The 21,381-nt window shown below is 33.3% G+C and overlaps 1 protein-coding gene across 4 annotated transcripts in view; it reads left to right on the top strand.

Annotated features, from left to right (window-relative positions):
• The window catches only part of LOC129254931 (cilia- and flagella-associated protein 251-like), a 30,140-nt gene extending 9,221 nt beyond the window's left edge, over window positions 1-20,919 (top strand). For all 4 annotated transcript variants that reach the window (XM_064108099.1, XM_064108102.1, XM_064108100.1 and 1 more), the window contains exons 2-25: window positions 169-245; window positions 1,018-1,598; window positions 2,276-2,509; window positions 3,188-3,334; window positions 4,007-4,110; window positions 4,573-4,681; window positions 5,128-5,286; window positions 5,925-6,093; window positions 6,513-6,603; window positions 7,203-7,340; window positions 8,467-8,596; window positions 9,087-9,142; window positions 10,239-10,298; window positions 10,572-10,651; window positions 12,540-12,679; window positions 13,210-13,383; window positions 13,663-13,806; window positions 15,053-15,135; window positions 15,570-15,711; window positions 16,247-16,338; window positions 16,838-16,966; window positions 17,225-17,421; window positions 18,178-18,318; window positions 19,119-20,919. In XM_064108099.1, the coding sequence (XP_063964169.1) occupies window positions 212-245; window positions 1,018-1,598; window positions 2,276-2,509; window positions 3,188-3,334; window positions 4,007-4,110; window positions 4,573-4,681; window positions 5,128-5,286; window positions 5,925-6,093; window positions 6,513-6,603; window positions 7,203-7,340; window positions 8,467-8,596; window positions 9,087-9,142; window positions 10,239-10,298; window positions 10,572-10,651; window positions 12,540-12,679; window positions 13,210-13,383; window positions 13,663-13,806; window positions 15,053-15,135; window positions 15,570-15,711; window positions 16,247-16,338; window positions 16,838-16,966; window positions 17,225-17,421; window positions 18,178-18,318; window positions 19,119-19,342 (3,558 nt within the window). In that variant the 5' untranslated portion in view covers window positions 169-211 and the 3' untranslated portion in view covers window positions 19,343-20,919. The remainder of the gene's footprint in view (window positions 1-168; window positions 246-1,017; window positions 1,599-2,275; window positions 2,510-3,187; window positions 3,335-4,006; window positions 4,111-4,572; window positions 4,682-5,127; window positions 5,287-5,924; window positions 6,094-6,512; window positions 6,604-7,202; window positions 7,341-8,466; window positions 8,597-9,086; window positions 9,143-10,238; window positions 10,299-10,571; window positions 10,652-12,539; window positions 12,680-13,209; window positions 13,384-13,662; window positions 13,807-15,052; window positions 15,136-15,569; window positions 15,712-16,246; window positions 16,339-16,837; window positions 16,967-17,224; window positions 17,422-18,177; window positions 18,319-19,118) is intronic.
• The last annotated feature ends 462 nt before the right edge of the window (window positions 20,920-21,381 follow it).

Raw genomic sequence — 21,381 nt, 5'->3', positions numbered from 1 at the left:
ATAAGCAGCCACGAATGCATAGCTCCCAAGCGCGATACATGGGCTTTGTAAGCAGCCTTGCACATAGTTTGATTCAAGAAAATTAGCTATTAGTATTAACATTTTATTCCCCAATAAAGAAAGTGAACCTTAATATGAAGATCAATGGTTTTTTGTTTTATCTGACAGATATTACCGCCAATCAAAATTATCTAAGAAAAAGAAGATTGTCATGGCAGAAGCTGAAACTCAGCCCCCTACGGAAGGTATGTATAATGGTGACACAACATTTGCTCTGGCGTTAATTGCTCCAGGCTTTATTTTGTATAAAATATAGGGTAAGGGTTAGGGTTGCAATAGGGTTTTATGTTAGGTTAAGAATAGAGTATAATGTTAAATTTAGGGTTGAAGTTGGTCATTCCATTGTGTGTGGATTTTACAGCGGAGCAATTGTCACCGGAGCAAATGTAATATAACCATGTATTACCAAGGTTCAATTCTTTTTATTGACAGTAACACTGATTTACTGATATGATGTATATGATATAATTCAAATAATAGCTGATTCTATCATCAATAAGCCCCAGATTAGAGCTTAGAGATTAGAGATAGAGCTGCAATTCATCCAACATGTTATGAGTTAGAAAAGTGCTTTCAAGTTTGGTTTAATTATGTGAATTACTATGAAATCGTACCATTCTAGTATTATAATTTATTTATTGTAGACATTTCAGTTAAGGATTTTACCTATGAATATCAGATTTTAGTTCACATAATTTGCATAAGATGTCTTTCATGATATGAAACATGGAATAAGAACTTCCTATATAAAATGTAACACAGGTTTAAAAGATATTAGCATTAATCTATCAATACAGTAAATATCTGTATTTTGTTTGAAACACAATTTGCATTATAGTTAATTTTCAATTTGAACATTTGTTTTGTGTTTTCTTTTTCTTAATCAGTATGAAATTTTCCAACTGATAATTTTAAACATAACAAAAGCCATTTTTTCCCCTTTTTATTTTGTAACAGATACTCCAGCAGATGAGCAGGAGGGTACAGAAGACGTTAAACCCAGTGCAGAGACTGGAGGAGAAGGGGATGACCAAGTAATACAACAGACAGAAGAAACTCAAGAACCAGCTGAAGAAAATACCAATAATAATGCAGGAAATGATGGAGCTCCACCAGCAGATGAAGGGGAGAAGGGTGAAACTGAAACACCTGCTGAGACACAGGAGGATGATAGTAAACCTGCTGAAGGTAGAGAAGAAGCAGTGACTGAAGAACAGTTAGGTGATGGACAGGAGGAAGGGGAACCTGTGCAGCAGAGAGCAAGAGGGGCGATGCCTCCATCGCCTGCTGAAGAGGGACAAGGAAAAACAGAGGAAGAAAAAGAAGAGGAGGTACCACAGAGAGCAAGAGGGGCAATGCCTCCAGCACCTGTTGAAGAAGAACAAGAAGAAACAGAAGAAGCAAAAGAAGAGGAGGAGGTGCCTCAAAGAGCAAGAGGGGCGATGCCTCCTCCACCAGCAGAAGAAGAACAAGAAGAAGAGATTCCACAGAGAGCAAGAGGGACGATGCCTCTAGCAGAGGCACAAGCTTCTGAAACAGTAAGTATCTTTCAATACACCTCTGTGGGAATGCTTTTGCAAGAGAGCTGCCTCATCTACTCATCGAAGGAGGAGTGGAAAAAAAATCTAACTATAAATTTTGATAATTAAAGAATATCAGCAATGTCACCCCATTGAATTTAAAGGACATTCTCCACCTCCCTGCATCCGGAGTAAATCATCTTTTGTCATAACCTAAAATGATGACTAAAAAAAAGAAGAGTATATCCATTGCAAAAGCCTTGAAGATGTCAACAATAAACATAATTTTGTTTCAAAAATATAAAAACACATTTGTGGAGCCAAAAAGATTGTTCACATGAATCAGACAAGCAATAATTTCAAATTGAATGGATTGCAGATAATTATAGATCAATTGTATTCATAATTATAACAAAATCAAATTGAAGCCAAAGGCAGTATTACATGAATTTGGACAGAGTAAAGTTTCAATATACATGTACTACAAACAGATCATTGCATATTACAGGTAAAGGTGATATAGAAAAACAATTTGTACTCAAAAGAAGTAGGAATCTGATAAAATAGAATAGGAGATGAGAAGGAGACTAAACTAACAACATTTTAACTTACTGAACATTATTTATTTAATTGTTAGATAATTCAGTTGTGAGTAGTCAATGAATAAATGAAATGATTGTATTGATGATGTTCAGATTGAAGGAGAAGCAGAAGAATCCCAAGAAGACAGAGAGCCACCCAAAGATGAAGGTGAAGAGCAAGACACTCAGGAACCAGAGTTGATGGAATCTCCTGCACCTCAGGTCATGCCAAATGGAATTCCGATTCCACCAAGTGCCGGTCCACCTCTTCCTAATGAAGTTCGGTCAAGATCAGCTAATAGTGCTCCTCAAGATCATCTCAACGTGGACGTCACTCCAAATGCTTTGGTAAGATATTTTCTCCAAACCTTTTGACTGCTTGTATTCTGCAATATCCTTTTACTTTGTTTAGGGACTAAGTGGTTCCAGTAAACATTTGGTTGAATTAAAAACATTTTACATATTCTGACTACTCCTTGAGGCTAAAAACTTCTTCTTTGAAATTGTAAACTTGTTTGGAAACACATTAATATGCTTTTGTCACAGATTTTGGACTAAAGATGGGTGGAGTTAAATGCCCTGAAAAGGTATTTGTTTGTTTCTGTTTATGTTAACTCCCGTAGAAACTCGGCAGGATAGCTTTTGCTGGTAAATGCTAAGCTGGTATATAACCTATTCCCAAGGAAACATTTTACGTCTAATCAGTCATAGTGGCTGATCTTATCAACGACAGATATTACTTTTATTTAACATGTTTAAGTCGAGACAATGGCAGAGTGGAGATTCAAACTCACAACCTTGCGATTTTGAGTCCAATGCAGTAACCACTAGACCACACGACCCGTGGGTACAGTGTATGCATCGTAATAAAAGCATCAGATATGGCTAAAAAAGGAAATCTCCACTACCATGAACATTTGATTGTACTAATTTGTGCTTGTCTCTCTGTCTTCGAATTTGCATCAATATACCTTGTAACCTTTGCTCGTCATAACTTTCACTGTGCTTTTCTATTTCCATACTTAGAACATGACCTGGTCATTTGGGGTAAATAAATATGTTCCAGCAATCAACTTGACTGACCAGCAAAGGAAAATGGTAATCTATGTCTGTGGCAATACTGCAGTTCTCTGTAGTTATGATAAGAATACACAGAAACTACTTCAAGGACATGTGAGTAATATTTGTCTCCAGTCTTTACCTTTGATATTTAAAGGACTAGGCCAATTTTGTATTTGTCACATGTCTATACTACATCATAAATGGGGTGAAAAATAGGGCACAATATGCTTGTCAAAATATTAATATAATTGATTATTATTACAGTTCAGAGTAGAATACTAAAGTGCGATATATATTTTTTGAAATAGTTTTTGTAGCCGTAGCCCCTGATTACAAACCTTCACATGCCATGTTTGGCATGAATCATTTCATGGTGGCCCAGAGTATTGCGATATGAATGCCTAATTAGCCCCTTCAAGAATAGTGTTAATTGGCCTGGTTTGTAAATGCTTGGAACAAGCCAAAGTACTGAAGATGGAAGTTCAACAATATCAGTAGTTCTAGTTAATGTGGCCACATCTTTGGATTTCATGAATTGATTTTCACTAAATTTGGATTGTGGATGTTTTTCTTCAATCTCCATATATCGAGACATGTTTTCAAAACAGATGAAATGCAAAAAATCTAGTGGCATTGTTCTGTACTTAAGATGACTCGTTTCTAAAATCTCTGTTGAGAAGATAGAAATTAATTAGTTCAGCTATTAAAACATTCAATAATACTAGACAATTCAGGGATATTTGGGTATATTATTTAAGAATGAATGGTTGCTTTTCCTTTCAGTGTAACAACATCACCTGTATCTGTGCATCTCAAGATAAGAGATGGGTAGCTACGGCTGATAAAGGAGAGAATAGTATGATCATCATTTGGGATACCTTCTCAGGGTGAGTCTTATGTTAAGTTTTTCTTTATGTTTTTCAATTCATGAATGTGGAATATGAATCGGGTAGGAAAAAGCAAAATGATTTTGTAATAATATCTATGCATGCAAGGTGTGCTGGTTTTAAGCACAAGATTGAATAATTTTGATCAGTAGCCCATTGCAGAAAAAAAAACAATCAACCAATCTGATTTGTAAAAAATCAGGTTTATTTGATGACAGTTATTTCTGTGATATGCTCTAGACTTTACTTTTCATATGTAATGCATTTGAACAAGCAAAGCATTGGATAGGAATTTTGAAGATATGAACGTGTTTATGTAATTTGCTTTATGTGAATTTTGTTGATAGTTTGAACATCATTTTCTCCTATGTCTTAATCTTAATTATTGAAAGTTTGTGTCAGAACATACCTGGATGATGAGCATGAATAGTTAATTACCACTGTGCGTTATATTTTGTGTAGGACTCCTGTGCAGACGATCTTTGACCCTCATCCTGATGGCGGTGTAGTGGGTATTAACATGACACATGATGCTAAATACATTGTTACACTCAGTGCAGCTAAGAAACAGGTAGGTTTCCCTTTTCAAATCTTTGCAACCATTCCACTGTAGTAATAAAATTACTAAATTTCATAAGTGAAAAAATGATGGAAACTATTGTGGAGATGATATATTAAAAACATTGCCAAGGAAGAATGTAGAATCAGAAATTTATGAAATTTTACTAGATTTATTGAATATCATTTAATTCAATAGGTAGAAAAATAAGTATTTCTTGAGACTACAACATTTATCTGCTTAAAATTGATAATGTTATCATTCATGAATGGCAAACATTTTTTCTTTTACATTCATATTTCGAGACAAAATAATCTGATCTAGCTGGCACCTAATACAAATTTATTCTTTGATCATATTTGCCATTTATTGGTTCCTTAAGGCATTAATTTAATCTGAACATGTACATATTAAAGTTTTGTATTGATTTACATTATATTGTTTAATCCATTCTTTAGACCCTTTCTATTTGGGATTGGACAACCAATGGTGAATACCCAGTGGCTAGCAAGGAACTAGGAATCAACTATGGTCAGCAGACTTACGTCATGTTTAATCCTGAAGATCATTATCAAATTGTTTCTAACAGTCCAACACAAGTCATCTTCTACAAATGGGTGAGCCACATTTATTTTGATGAGAAAGGGGCATGCATGGTAATGTATATTATGAAAAAAACTTTTATACTGTAACTAAAAGTGGTGCATAAAAATGAGAAAGAAAATCAGGCAGTTTACCAAAGTTAGGTGTTACATCTTTGAGCAGAAGTGTCGCATCTTCACAGCAGCTTTCCTATATTCTTTAAGTTTTGTTTAGGATGAAGGTGAGAATAAGTTATGAATAGGCGCTTATGGGATTCCTTTTTGAAAGACTGGGCACAAACTATATGTATTGTTTCAGATGTTGTACCAATTCCTACTATTAAAGTTTTTGTATTGTATATAAGGTTAAATATTCCTGAAAAACAAGAACATTAGTTTTAAGACCTGCAAAATGAGCCTTCTTACTAAAGGAACAGTGTAATCTGAATTTATTTCTTATTTTAATTATCATATCTGGACAGAAAAAGAAAATTGAACGCTAGCATACTCTTGCATTTCATATGTATCATGTGCTTTTATATTTCATTACATTACACTAGACTTATTTTGTTTTCAGGTTGTTCTTATCTGTTTGATAATGTAACATTTAATTCACCTTAAAATTATTTCATTATCGATCTTATTGCATTATTACTTTGATCTCATTTCAACAGGGTGGAGATAAGATTGAATTCTTTGCTCCTCCATTAACTGACCAAGACTTCAACAGAGTAGTCGGTAATTTCAGTCAGTCCATCTTCTGTCACAACAGTACAAGAGCACTGACCGCTACAGCCGCTGGTAATGTTGTTGTCTGGGATAACAATAGACCAACATCTGGACGTAAGTAGATATTCCTGTGTGTGAAGTCAATGCACCATCGTTGATGATACAAATATTTAATACAATCAAGGCACATAGGAAAGTATAGGACAAAGTGCTGCAGAAATTAACTTGAGGGAAATAATATCTGTAGATTAATGAGCAGCTTTGAACTGATTTAATTTGAGATTTTATATTGGATGAGGAAAGGCAATTTATTATCATGATATCACAGTGTTTTCAAAGAATACTTGTATATTCAGGTGATACAACTGTAAATGATTCAACTTTAATTTGTTGAGTAGCGAAGAACGATTATGATTATGAATTATGGTAAGAAAAATGGAAGCCTTGTCAAGTGGATTACTAACTCATTGCATTGTTTTACTTGTAAATAGTGGAAAATATGTAAGATAATAAATATTTCATTTTACCTTCAGCTCCTAACTTGGAACCATCACCTAACAAGAAAGCCTTCAAGCTTGTTAGACTTCAAGAGAGAGGTATTACAGTCCTAACAACTACAGACAGGTCAGTGTTAAAAGCTACAAAATGATTTCATGTGATTGGCTAAATGAATTCCATTGATAAGACCTTTCATGAAATAACAGATTTACAGATTGCCAACTGTCTTGATATTTCTGTGACAGTCCCAACTAAATGAGGGATGTTCATGATTGATAAATTTTCTTAAATTAACCCTGATTCATGACATTATAATAGGTACAGTATCCAAGAGTATTGTGCCCAATTAGAAAAGAAGATTTAAAAAAAAAAATTGCTTTTAATTATTTGATGTTTAGGCATGAAGTGGCTTTGTGGACATCTTCACAGTTTAGTACTACTGTATGGAGAGAAAAACAAATAGTGGCATGATTGATAAGGTGACCCTTGTTAGGGAATTACATGTATATAGTAGAATTTCTGAGGGAGGTTGCTAACATTGATTTCAATTTTTTTTTCTATAACAATTTATTAGTAACTATGATCTTGACATCCAGAGAATATTTGTAAGATATATTACAGTCTTTTTGTCTTTTTGTGTAATTTGTAGGAAAATTGGTTATAATTTTCTCTGTTTTAAAAGAAAAGATTATCAGTTCTAAATGTTTTTATTTGGATTCCTTCAGGTTTGTGGTGACAGGAGATGCTCTTGGCCATGTTAAGTTCTATGACCTTCAGCTTAGGATGTCAAACTGGTATAGTGAACTAAACGTTGGTCCTATCAATTCGGTCTCATTCTCCTATGTGCCAGACTTCAAATCTGAGTAAGTATAAAGACCAGGGCCCTGTCTTAATAGATTGCATTATGGACTCAAATCAAACTGAAATTCCTATCTCTTAACTACACCATTTCAGATCAATCACAGTTTGAGTTTGATTATTGTCTCTTACAAATCTTTGAAAAACCGGGCCAAAAACTGTATCTTAGTGGTTCAAGTGATAGTTGTGCTATGTCCGAAGGGCTTTCTCATAAAGGTTTTGTTTAAATTTTACTCAAGACTTGATGAACAACTTGGAATTATAAAGTGCCTAAATGTTAGCTCAAAGTTTTCATTACACTTGTATCAAATATGACTGTGCTTCAAACTATTCTATTAAAATCTTGCCAAAAACACTTTCCATGAAACATACGCATGATTTAACTAAGCTGATGCAATTAGAAATGCATTGAGAGACCATATGTTTACCAGTCATTCATAAAGACCTTCTTTATGGACAGCTTTACGACACATTCCTCAGATGTAGTAGATGTAATATATTTGTTTAAATGTACACAAATTTTTCATTAAGCGGAAACGTAACCCAATCTAACTCCCGGTTGAAAGTATTTTGTCCTTGGTTCAAATCCACATAGTCAGGGATAATAAGGGACAACATATAAAACCTGGATTACTACATCTATTATTACTACTACTACTTGAAGTATGATTTTTTTTTTTCATTTGAAATCTATGGTTATACAGTAGGAATTATTTAGAAAAAAAAGGAAAATAGAATTAAGACAGCATTATTAAGATGACCAAAAGAATAAAAAAAATTGTACTTTAAGTGCATGGTCATTAATACTACTGGTATAAATTTATTAAAAACAGACAAAAATTTAGCTCCTGTATGCATTTCCGTCAACCTTATAGAATGACTAAAAAATGGGTATCCTATTTATCTTAGCCTTGTCCTTTGAATTGTCAGTGAACAGAGATGAATAATGTTTGAACTTTATAAGTTTACAAGGGGGTTAAATATCTTACAACTATTTAACATGTCAAATATTCGTCCATAGTACACCTGTAGTACAAGAACTGTTGCTGAACTAGTGCCATGAGTGCGTTTGACAGTATGCCACTGTTGTTTATTAATACTTTTTTTCTTATCTGAATCTTCTCAATCAAGAGCTAAACCCGACAGTGACTACCCAAAGGATGCCACCATTCATGCCAAGTCATTTGTTACAAAAGATTACATTGTAAGCACCTCTAATGCTCAGGTCGCTCTAGTCATTGCTGATGGTGTACAGGTCAAGGTAGGTACCCATGATGAGCACTTTTAATGCTCAGGTACGATGTAGCTCTTTTAATTGCTGTTGACGTTGTACAGGTCAAGGAAGGTATTCTAAAGGTTACCCTGTCTAACTGTTATGATTTCAGGCTTGGAAATGTCATTCTCCAGTTTTATTATGATTCAATAAAATATTTTACTCCAACTACTAAGAGTTGCCATTTTTCAATACATTTTAGAACAAAAAAATATTCGTTGAATTTTTCGAAACTTCTGGTATTCCCTGGCTCTATTGCAGGAAAACCTCACAATTTGTATCTGTGCAATAACATTGACTTTGATCATAAAGCTGGTACATGTATGTTACCATTGTTGTTTATTAGTTTCCATGGTACCATTGTAGGTGTGATATAGTTATGCACAGATGATCAATTCTAATCTTTTGTTCAATACTGTATTTGCATTCCTCCAAGCATGTTTGTTTCACAAATTTGTTTCATTATCTTTTCGTGTAGATGATATTAGAGGAACATGATAAGCCTATCCGTGCATTGACATCTCATCCTACACAGTAAGTCACATCCTTTATTCTGTATCATTAGGTGAATTACAATATAGAAATAATAAGGCCACTCTTTGTGTGCTGACTTATAAAATCCTTCTGTGTTTTATTATATCAGGAGATGAGCTATAACTGTGTTATTTAGAGGATATAGATTTAACTTTTCTCCTGTACATTTTGAAAAATAATGGTTTTGTAGTAAACTTGGAAAATTATTTATGGAATTTCCAATGGCAAATTTTGATCAAAATGCTAGTGTGCTCGTGTCTTCAAAACATTTTCTTTGCATGTTCAACAAAAGTTTAGCGCTTTTTATTTTGTGTAGTTTGGTGTCGGTTATAAGACTTCTATTTTTTCACTTGCAGAGTTTTTAGGCAAGCTTTTCATTAATACATGAACCCTGATAATCCTACCAGAAAAGTCCTTCCAATAATGACAATGAATAGAATGAAAAGAGAGTAGCTATTAACCTGACCCCAGTGTCTTTGATAAAAACACAATACATATACAATGTAGGTGTATGAGTCAGAGCTCCTAACAATGAACCTGATCCTGGGTATTGTTCATGAGGAAGGGTTATTGATTTTCATGATCACCTTTTCTCTTTCAGTTTACTTCCTGGATTTATTATCTCATAATAGTTTTTTGAAAGTGAACCATACATGTAATTGAGATAAATAAATTTACAGTACACTGTACATGTACACGTGATACAGATCAATAAATTGTTATGCTCTTCTTGAAAGGTTTGGAAAGATAGAGTGAATTAATATGCAACCATACAAGCTCTCTGATCAGAACACCACGTGCCTAAAAAGTATTCTAATCTTGATCTGCTGAACCAACTTAATATCATAAAGTCATCTTTATTGCAAGCTTTAATGATTAACTATACTTTGGTCATTAACTTCTTTACCTAGAATTTATGGATGGTAACTTTTTACTGAATTATATGCAGCTGTATTTTATTATGCATTTCATTTCGTTAGAAATTTTTGAGGCAGCTTGTGAATAACATACATTGTCCTTGATGTCACAGAACTGAATTTTAGACCATATTGAATTAATCATTAAAAATGTTTTTTGTATGTATTAATTTTTCCAGGCCATTTGTGGTGATTGGAAGTTTTGCAGGCCTGTTGAAAGTCTGGAATTATGAAACAAAGTGAGTATGATGAGTGAAAACATTAGGCTTTTCTATTAGCTACAATATTTCATTTTTAAACGCAGACTTTGATTATTTGCTGTTAGAATAATGGAGATGTCAGGAATTCAGCATCCTTGAACCATCACTGGTTTTATAGGAATGTGTTTACTCTCATTTTTTTAAAATTCATATTGAGTTTATCTATATTTAAAAAAAATATGTTTTTTTCAATTCAGTTTATGGCATAGATAAGAGGCTTAATTTGTAACTTCATAATTTTTTTTTTTTCAGACAAGTTGTAGCTTCAAGAAAGTTTCCAAGAGGTAACCTGATCAGATGTGTTGGCTATGACCCAACTGGATCCTTCTTAGGTGAGTGTTACTTCACTGTGCTATCAGATAAAGTGTAGTAGGTTTCACGGTACACCATGTATCTTTCTTGGGCAAGTGTTGCCCAATCTCGAGCCAATCAGATAAAGCTTATTTAGACAATTTTCATTCACCTCAGATATGATATGAATGCAACAGCATTTAAACAACTAAAGTTCAATACACTTCACATTAAAAGATCTTGAAAATTTTGTGAAGTTTTACAGGACAGTTATATATGTTTTTGAATATCACTGTTTATAAGTTATTGTGTAATTTTATAATCATCTATGCTGGAATATTCACCTCTTGGATCATAATTGTATACCAAATATTTTCTTCTGAGACACAAGGTAAATTAGCTTACATAAATGTGTCAAACCTGTTCTGCCAAAGTCACAATTTGATTTTTATCAGATTCTACGATGTCTTTGATGACATTGATGTTCAGATAGCTGGCTAATGAGAACTTGCATTCATATTTTAGTTGTATGCAGACATTATGATTCAAGACAGATCATGTAAACATTTTGAAGATGACTCTTTAATATATTGCAAATTTTTGTGGTGTTATTTAGTAAATATAATTTGTAAATTCTAAAAACAAAAAGAAACATTTTTTTTTCTGTTGTTACGTCTCTATAACCCCCCTGTAAGATTTAGAAAGTGCATTTTTTCTTTGAAATATTTAACATGACGTCAGAGACGTTAATTGAGTTGTAGCATCATTTATCTGGGTCGATAGAGGGCGTTGGAAATTTGCCTTGCCAAGATCGACAAAGATTTAAAGTTCAGCCCGTCGTGACTTTACAGTAGAATTCAAGATAATCGGTACAAGTCCAATGTTGTAAGTAAAAGGACCTTTATATTTCCGTAATGTAATGTTTAACTGAATATATGGAACCAAAATTAACTCGAGACGATAATTAATTTGTTGTTAATTTAGCTCATAACTTTGGTGAAAGTGTTTGGAGTTTACGTATAGAATACACGTGTGATAAACGTATATTGACATTGTACATTGATAGGTAATTGGACATGCACATGAAGAGTGTTGTGTAATAGCATATCGGTACGGTACTGTGCGGTAATCTCGCACACAGTGCATAGTAGGCTATAATTCATGTTCAGAGTTGTAAACGAAATGGAATGTCAAATAAACAAATGTTGTTCTTTGTTAGCTACATTTGGTTCTAGTTGTTGAAAAGGATACAGTATATGTATGAGTTTGGAAATAAGGCATTAAAGCCAGTTTTTGGTGCATTTTAAAGCCCTGATAATTACAAATAACACATACAGTGAAGGTGAAATGAAAGCCTAGTTATTGGTTTGAGTAAAGTTATTGCTAGTCAATAATGCCCCAGAGTATATAGTTTAGAGGCAAGGTAATATTTAAGTATCGTAGTTGATATAAAGGACAAATGAGACAAAGTAAAGGTTTTGTTTATTTAACCGCATATTGCAAAGTTTATTCAAGGTCATTTGAATACATTGACAGAATTTGATAGGTAAATTTGTTACAGGAAACCAGAATATTTATTTATGCAAGATTCAAACGTCACAAATAATTTGTGCAATACATAGACTATTTATTTTATCTCATGCAAGTACATAAATGTAACTGCATATACAGATGCTTATTATTGTTTGTTTATATTTTTATGCTACAGATTGAACATGCTCGATGGTATGCTCGATGGTATGCTAGATGGTATGCCCAGATTGTATACTTGATGCATCGTATGATAACTGGAAATTCCGCGTCACCGAGTCTTTTGTTTGAGTACTGTCTACTGTCAAGTCACTAGTAGTTATACGTCACACCCCCCCCCCCCCATTTCCTACTATCTAATGACCTGACATCGTTCTCTTTGTATTACACTGTTTTCAGGTGTTGGCTTTGAGAATGGCTGTGTAAGAATCCTTGATGCGATAACCCTTATTGATGAAAACCCAGAACCGTTCCGTTACTCTCGAGATGCCGTAACCCATGTCACCTTCTCACATGATTCTAAATGGATGGCAACAGCTGTAAGTTTTTACATGAGTTTGCATTCCCTAAAAATGCATTACAACAGGGAATTATCAATATGACAAGCAGAAAATACAAGACAAATAAAACAAGTCAAAAAGTTGATAACTTGAACATCCTCTGATGTAAATATTACAAAGCAACTCTTCTTTCTGTTTCATGTCATTCATCGTTTGTTATTCTTGTCAGTTATCAGTCTAGCATATTAGATTTAGTTTGTGGTATTATTTATGCATGAACTCATTGCCGGTCCTAGATGAATTCATGTTTTGTTTAAACATAATTATATGTTGATGGATATCTGCTTATAAGGTTTTTTTTAAAGAATATTGATGAACAAATCAGCTAATGTATTAGATGTAAAGCTAGAATGATTGACCAATAAAATCTCTGATTGGTTTCTCCATTACTTGTTTGAATCTTGTGCAGATAATATCCCCATGGTTTGCTATCGTCAGTGAATAAACCATGGATTTTTTATTGAATTAATAAATGTCCACCCCCATTTTTAACCCTCACTATCCTCCAGGATGCTGATTACTGTGTGACTGTTTACAAGGCAGAGTCTCCTAATAGTCAAGAACCTTGGATATACATGGGCAAACATCGAGCTCATTACAGACATATCAAGGGTATCACATTTGGGGTCGCACTGGACTCTGGGGCATCAAGGTTAATGTCCCTTGGAGAGGACAGGTCATTGGTAGGTACCTTTATCAACTAAAGCTTCTCTAAGCTACTCCCTGTAAAGCAAATAATATCAAGAGTATCATATTAGGGGTCACACCGGATACAGGGGATTCAAGATTAATGTTCTTTGGAGATTATAGGTCATTTGGTAGGTGTTCCTATCAAGTGAAAACTCCCTCACTTGCTGCAAAATATAATATATCAGTGGTGTCACATCCACTTGCATGTTATGTATTCTTTCAGAAGATTAATCTTTGCTGTTACTAATCCCTGTTGTCTTTATCTTTATTAGGTTGAGTATAACTTGAAGACGGTAGCTAAAGATCATCTAGAAGTAATGTCAACTGATCGTATTGAGCAGAGTGCTGTACCACAATGCTTTGCTTGGTATCCACCAATCACAAAGGAGCAATTCTTCATTACAGCAAACAATCAGGTATCACAATGATCCTTAACCGATCATCCTTAAAGGACAAGTCCACCCCAACAAAAAGTTGATTTGAATAAAAAGAGAAAAATCCAACAAGCATAACACTGAAAATTTCATCAAAATCGGATGTAAAATAAGAAAGTTATGACATTTTAAAGTTTCGCTTAATTTCACAAAACAGTTATATGCACATCCTGGTCTGTATGCAAATGAGGAGACTGATGACGTCATCCACTCACTATTTCTTTTGTATTTTATTATAGGAAATATGAAATATTATAATTTTCTCCTCATTGTCAATTGATACGATTTATTCATCCCTGAACATGTGGAATTAGCATTGTTTAATACTATATGGTTCAGTCAAGTTGGTCCTTATTGTCAAATCTATAAAAAATGAAATATTGTATAATTCAAACAATAAAAAACAAAAGAAATAGTGAGTGACAGACATCATCAACTGACTCACCTAGTTGTGCATATCACTGTTTTGTGAAAATTAGCGAAACTTTAAAATGTCATAATTTTCTTATTTTACATCCAATTTTGATGAAATTTTCAGCACTATGCTAGTTTGATTTTTCTCTATTTATTCAAGTCAGCATTTTCCTGGGGTGGACTTGACCTTTAAACTATACCCAGTGTAACTTGATAAGGGCCTATGGAAAATGTGTTGTAAAATACCAAAATCAAATCTTGATCAGTGGGTTAAAATCACCATCATAAATGTCATGTTTTTTAGGGGATTTCATGAATCACCAGAATGGTTCTTAATGAAAGTACATGCTTGGGAGTTGTGCTTTGATGCTTGAATCATCATTCACACATAACATCATAAGTTTCATTCAACCCGTAAAGTAGGCTGTCTATATTGATTAGGTTTATATCGACTCGTCAACCCTAAAATGTAATGAATAGTGGTGAAAATACCCTTTTTAAGCTCTTACACAAATCAAAAGGCTCCAACAATATGAGGAAAACAGTGATATTTCGTCAATGTTAACTAACTAATCAGGTTTGTTATTGTAATAGTTTAGCCCAATTCTCCATCATTCAAATACAGATTTCAGAAATACAATTGTATCTTTAGAAGGTTCATGCAGTGAGTAATTTAATTGCATTAAACCTTGGGCTTATTTGCTTTAAGAAGTACATGTAAATAGAAGACTGATGTCTGTGAGTCATCTCTGATGGACATCATAATAATAACTGATGTATCACCAGATGAAATATTATTTTTTTTTTATTACAGTTTAAATTCAAGCTGTTTAATACAACAACAAAGATGTGCAGAAGAACGACGTTGGCCCCCACCTATGGGAGCCCTATTCAACAGTAAGTTACTGATTGGTTGTCTTATATTGCAATGAAACAGATGTTTGGTTTAATCTATAAAAAGTAACAAGATTGCACTCAATCATTGATTTTTCTCTTTCATGATGATTGCTATCCTATGTCATAAAAACCCTAAATTAAAGTGTTTATTAGTGAATTCTTTATGGAATGCAGGTTATTTTAAAATGGTATACTAACATAAGATTGAATATAATGAATTAGGACAGTAAAATCCAGGTTTTATAAACCACAATACTATTTTTTTTACTTCACAAACTGCTCTATCCGTGATAATTTGAGAACATTAACAATTTTCAAATGATAATAATGATCTAGACCACAGAAACAAGACATTTAAGGAATTTCACATTTATAGGGTGTTCAATGTTCATACTTTATGGAAATGCCCTAATTCTTATGATATTTTATTCCAGGATTGCAGTGCTGCCATCAGAAGATCCTGTAAATGATCCTCGATATATGGCTTACGTGACTAAGGATAAGGTGGGACTACATAAGATGCCACCAGATGGAAACCCCCACAATGCAATGGCACTCATTGCACACCCTTCAGGGGTTAGTGACTTCATTCTTGTAGTTGAATAACATATTGCTTTTGGTAAAAAAATGACTGTACTAGAGGGTGTCCTTACCTTTAATAAATTGCTAAGCCCCTAAAAGAATTTATGATAAGAGTAATCAGGGAAATTCCATGATATATTCATTTTGTTCATCTGCTCTCCAAGTAACCTTAGCCATCCTCTTTCATGTTATGTCCTGTATTCTACCATTGTTATTTATGTATAATGTATAGTTATGAATGTCAACTCAGGCCATCCACACAAGCCTGCTGAGCTTGTATTTGGTCCCCTCCTATTCTTAATCTTTATTCATTCATCGCTTTTTATATACTTTATATTTTAAATAAATGAAATCAAATGCATTTTCTCAATTTTTACTTCACCTCACTAACTGCTGAAGCTATGATAATTTAAGAGAATTACAACATTTCAATTAAACTAGAAAGAGAGATAATTCCCATAGGAAGGTTCCAGATATATTGGGTAGGACGTATATAAATCTAGTTTTCTTTCACATATCTTTTATCCAGGTGACCAACCTAGCATGTAGCTATGATGGTAAGCATGTCTTCACAGCTGGAGGTACAGATTACTCCGTTCACATGTGGGATACCCACTTCAAGTAAGTCATCGTGTTACTACAATGCTGCCCCAGCATAAATAACAAAAGTTCTTATAATCTCTAGAAAAGGTACATGAAGAAAACAGAAGAAGAGAAAACAAAATTGTTAAGGGATTTTTTTCTTATTGCCTTATGGATCCTTGTGACTTTCTCCCATCCTTATTTATCTTGATGCATTTACAAAGTCAAGACCCTTCCAGGATTTTCAATCTTACAATTTTATGTCAGAGCGCCAATGATAATTCAACTCAGTGGTTTTAGGGTATGAATGGATGTAACATCTTGTTTGGTTTTGGGTAGATTGTGAACGAAATTTTGAAGTTTTGATAGGTAGTGCAAATAGAATATGTAGTCTTTTTGTTTGTGATTTGTCTTTTCTTCCTGTCTTAATATTATGTTTAATACTGAAGTTTTATTTGTATTGTTATAAAATAAAAATCATGTATTTGTAAATGGTTCTTGAAGTTTCTTTATAATAGAGACCATTTTTCACAAACAGTGCTCTGGAAGCAGCAGTGAAGCTTGGTGGTGATGATTTGATACCATTCTATGGATTGATGGAAGGAGATAGGGAAGGGGAACTCTTCAAAGAACTGGAGAATTACTTCTACTATGCACAGATAAGGAGGTAAGAAGGTATTTGGTGATTCTGATGGTGATGAATAGATGGATATAGTGGTGGTGGTGGTGATAATGATGACGACGATGATGATGACGGCAACGACAGTGGCGGTGGTGGTGATGATTGTTATCACTTTGAACATGATGTATGTGTGCAAGATTTTATTAGCGACACCACTGAATAAGGAAATAAAAATTAGAGACAAATCAATCATTTTATGAATGTCAGAATATAACTGTTATCTATCACCTTTCATCACACCAGTCAAGGAGTTGATACGATGGACACCCGTCAAGTCTCTACGGTGATACCATTGTCTGAGATTCCTTTTGTGATGCGAGCAATGGGACACTATCCCAGTGAACAGGAGGTTGAAGACATGCTCAATGAGATCAAATTCAGCGAGTATGTCGACACTGGAGAGTATGTCACACAGATTGATCTTGGAACTTTTATCAAACGTAAGTAAACATTGATGTTATATTCAATCATTCCTTCCTGTTTCTCTCTTCTTGTTATTACATTATTATTCTTGTGTATTTTGTTTTTCATTTGTTCACACTTATATGAGAGAAATTTGTTCATATTTTTAGCAACAACTTAAGCTGCTCAAACGGTACTTGTTTAATATGGCATCCCTCTTGATTGTCATGTTTGTGATGATCAGAATTGATGATTTTATGATTTATAATTTGGATCTTTATGGAAAAAAGAAAAAAAGCCGAGAGCATCATAAAACATTTCATATTCACATTGTTATATTCCTATTATTCAAAGTACTGAATTACTGGTTTGTTTATATTATAATATGAAAACATTCAGTATTTGTGTATGGCGTATCACATCATTTTATATATACAGTATATGCACTTTACAAATAAAACTTTAGATATGATTACCTTGGCTTTAGCCCTGCAGCTTTTACAGTGCAGAAGCATTTTAAGGAATAAACTCATGTAGGGTGTTCATTTACTTCACCTGGGCCATAATGCTCCACATTTTTTTGCATTTTTTATCTGTTCATCAATGTTGAGCCAGTTTACTGAATGTGGCTAAATGTACATTTGTTTTCTTTTAAATTATTATTGGTACCTTCTAAAAGCACATGCTCTTGCAAATGAGATGGTATATAATTTCCTGTCCCATGTATGAAGAACCAAGGACTAAAGATTTAATGACAATGTACCACTATGTTATGTTTTGTTTTGCCTTTGTAGTATATGTGAACCATAGACCAGCGTTTGGTATAAGTGAACAGCAGCTAAACTGGGCTTTTGATATCTTGGGTTATGCTGAAGATGAGACTGTTGAGCCTGAGATAGAGAGAGGAGAACTTCTGGAATTACTGCAAACAAAAGGTAAGAAAACTCAACTATGTGAATTTGTAGTAGTCTTTGCATATTCGAGTTGATAGGGACTTACTTAGAACAGCATACTCAGTGAATTTATGCTGCCGTACTTTGGCAAAAGGAAGCAAGTCACAAAAGTATCATTTGTTGTAAATGAACAATGTGTGTTCGTCATTTACATACATGTAGACGTCAATGCAATTTAACAGCATATTTTCATCAATATTTTTCCATAGGACGATCATTTCTTCCCCAAATTTTGCCTGAGCGTTCAAAATAAAGAGGGTATTTTAGAAACAACAATATCTCAAATTTGACTGATGTGTCACTTGCTTCCTTTTGCCAAAGTTGGGCAGTATGCACTGAATGCATTAAAAAAAATATCTTTACTGATATTTAATTTATGATAAGTTCAGTCAACTCCCCAAATTATTAACAATCTTTATGGTTTTGAGTAAAATCAAATACTTTATAGTTACAGAATGAAATAAGTGTAACATTATTGTTGTTAACTTTTTATTTTATTGTTTTACACAATTGACATAAACTTAATTGAATATAAGTATAATATTCTATATACTGTTCAGCAATTCATTCTTAAGCTGGAACACTTACCTACAACTAATAACATTAACAGCCTATTATATTCCTTCCAAATTCGAGGACACCAATTACCTAAGCATTGTCTCACTCCTCTTAAGTCCAACATGGTACTCAGACGATTAATATCTAGTTGTTTAAAGTTTAATCTAAAGTGTTAAACATAATTCTAAAATCATCACTTTCTTTGCCTTATCCCCCAAACTTAGGAGAACACATGACTGAGGTAGAGGTTGCGGAGTACCTGACCACCTTACTAGGAGTCAACCCTGAGGGCGGTAGCTCGGAACTTGGAGGCTATGACTCTGCTGGAGCTCAAGATATCTTGGAAGAAGCTTTACCTGAAGGAATCACTGCCTCGATGTTTGCAATGGAGCTCTTAGGGTTTGGTGGAGCCGTGGAGCCATCAGAAGGAACAGTCAGCCCAACATAAGATACTTGAGATTAATAATCATCAATATTTTCCCTTAATGGTAACATAAAGGATAAGAGAATATTGAAGAACCTGTGACTTGAAAACTCAAAACATTCAGTTCAATTACCGAAGATGGATGCCTTTGAAGAGAGGATTACACCACAGATTTGTCAGAGATATAGTGCAACATTGAAATTGTTGAAGTGTATATTTCATTGCATCCAATTTTCTGAATTCCTGGCCTTGTTTATGACAAAATGCTATCATTAGCAAAGTACAAGTTACTGCAGTGTTGTTGTTTGATTGCCTAAGAGCATGATTATCATAAAATTCAAGCATTTTGATACCTAGTATCAAATAGAACACAGATAAATGAAAACAAAGGAGAAAATAATCCCAGAACAATGTGACAGTGTGTTTGTTTCTTTTATTTATTTAACTTAACCATGGTATACTTGATATAGCATCATTTATCTTGAAGTAATCAATTCAGAGGCATACCTGTATTATAATATTATTATTTTACTATAGCTTTAGCTTGAGCTTCTGCGTCAAGCGCTCATTGCATTTAAGGAATTAATCCTGCTGAATATTAATTTGTTAAACCTCACCTGGGTCAAGTGCAGCACAATAGATACATTATCTTTTGAAAGAAAACACACCATTACAGTAATAAACAAAATATAATATAAAGGATCATAAGAACTAATTCACAAATGAGATATAATGCAAAGAAATGTATACCATAGTAAAGAAACCATTAAGAGTATGAAATGTAATCCCATAGCTCTAGCACTCTACATAATATGTGTAGTGCTAGAGCTATTAATATGATAACATTTCATATTCTTAATGGCTTCATTACTATGGTATACAATATTAAGAAATGCTTATTTAAATAATAAATGTAGCATACACATTTACAATATTTTAGTAAATGTTTATAGTACATTCATCATTTAATAAGCATTTCTTACAGTGTTAGTAATTACAATTTTGGGGGCATTGTAGTAATTAGCTGGGTTCATGAATGTGATTGTCTGGCCTTGTGCATTTTAAACACAGAAAATTTTGTTTGAGTGAAGTTGTACATGAGCTTTACTCACCAAGAACTTGCATGGGATATGCTATTGTAAATACAATGTAAATTATATAAATAAGGATTTATATTTAAACATAGAAATATGTATATTTTATTTCAGTGAATAGGCAGATGATTTTAGATTCCACTGTGTTGATGCAGGCCTTAGACTATGATATAAGGATATCATAGCAGATGCAGATGTCATATGAAGCAGTAAAACATGTTGTTTCTTTCATTATATAACTATATTGATATCCGTCCAGGCATGCACATGCATCCATCTCATTGAGATACATATTTGTATTGATAATTGTATTTATTGATAAATTTTACACCTTGATAAGCATGCATGTAATATAACGAGAGGATTGAAAGACAGATGTATATTGTCAGAATGTTATATTGGTATTATTGACTTGCATTTCATGAATATTTGCCACTTTCTTCTGTGTGTTGTGATGAACTGTATATATATATATCAATCAAGAATTAAAAGATTTGATATTATTGATGGATTTGTGTATACTATTTTCATAATTTTATGTTTTCTTTTCCTGTTGTTTTAAGTTAGGGGAGGAGGAGATAGCATAAAAGGAAGCATGATCTATAAAATATTATAATATTATAACCTCACTGTAATTTTGCATTCGATTTGATCATACAACATAGCCTAGATCTTGAAAACCAAATTGAAAAAAAAAGTAATAAATAATATCAATTAAAAGGACAACAAATGATGTTCAATAATCAAAATTTCAAATTGTGATGCATTGTGGATAATTTTAGATAATTTCTTGAGCTATTGGAATGCTCTTTATACCCTGTATACATTGTATATCAATTTACAACTTCCTATAAAATGATAAATCCGTTCATGAAATAAAATATGATTTATACAATGATGCACCATTGTCCATTCAAGATGGGTTTTTAAAATTTGTATTGTTTCATACCTTACTAAGGATTGTTTACA

The sequence above is a fragment of the Lytechinus pictus genome, chromosome 2 (genome assembly GCF_037042905.1).
Source record: "Lytechinus pictus isolate F3 Inbred chromosome 2, Lp3.0, whole genome shotgun sequence".
Lineage (NCBI taxonomy): Eukaryota > Metazoa > Echinodermata > Echinoidea > Temnopleuroida > Toxopneustidae > Lytechinus > Lytechinus pictus.
This window is presented reverse-complemented; position numbering and strand designations above follow the sequence as displayed.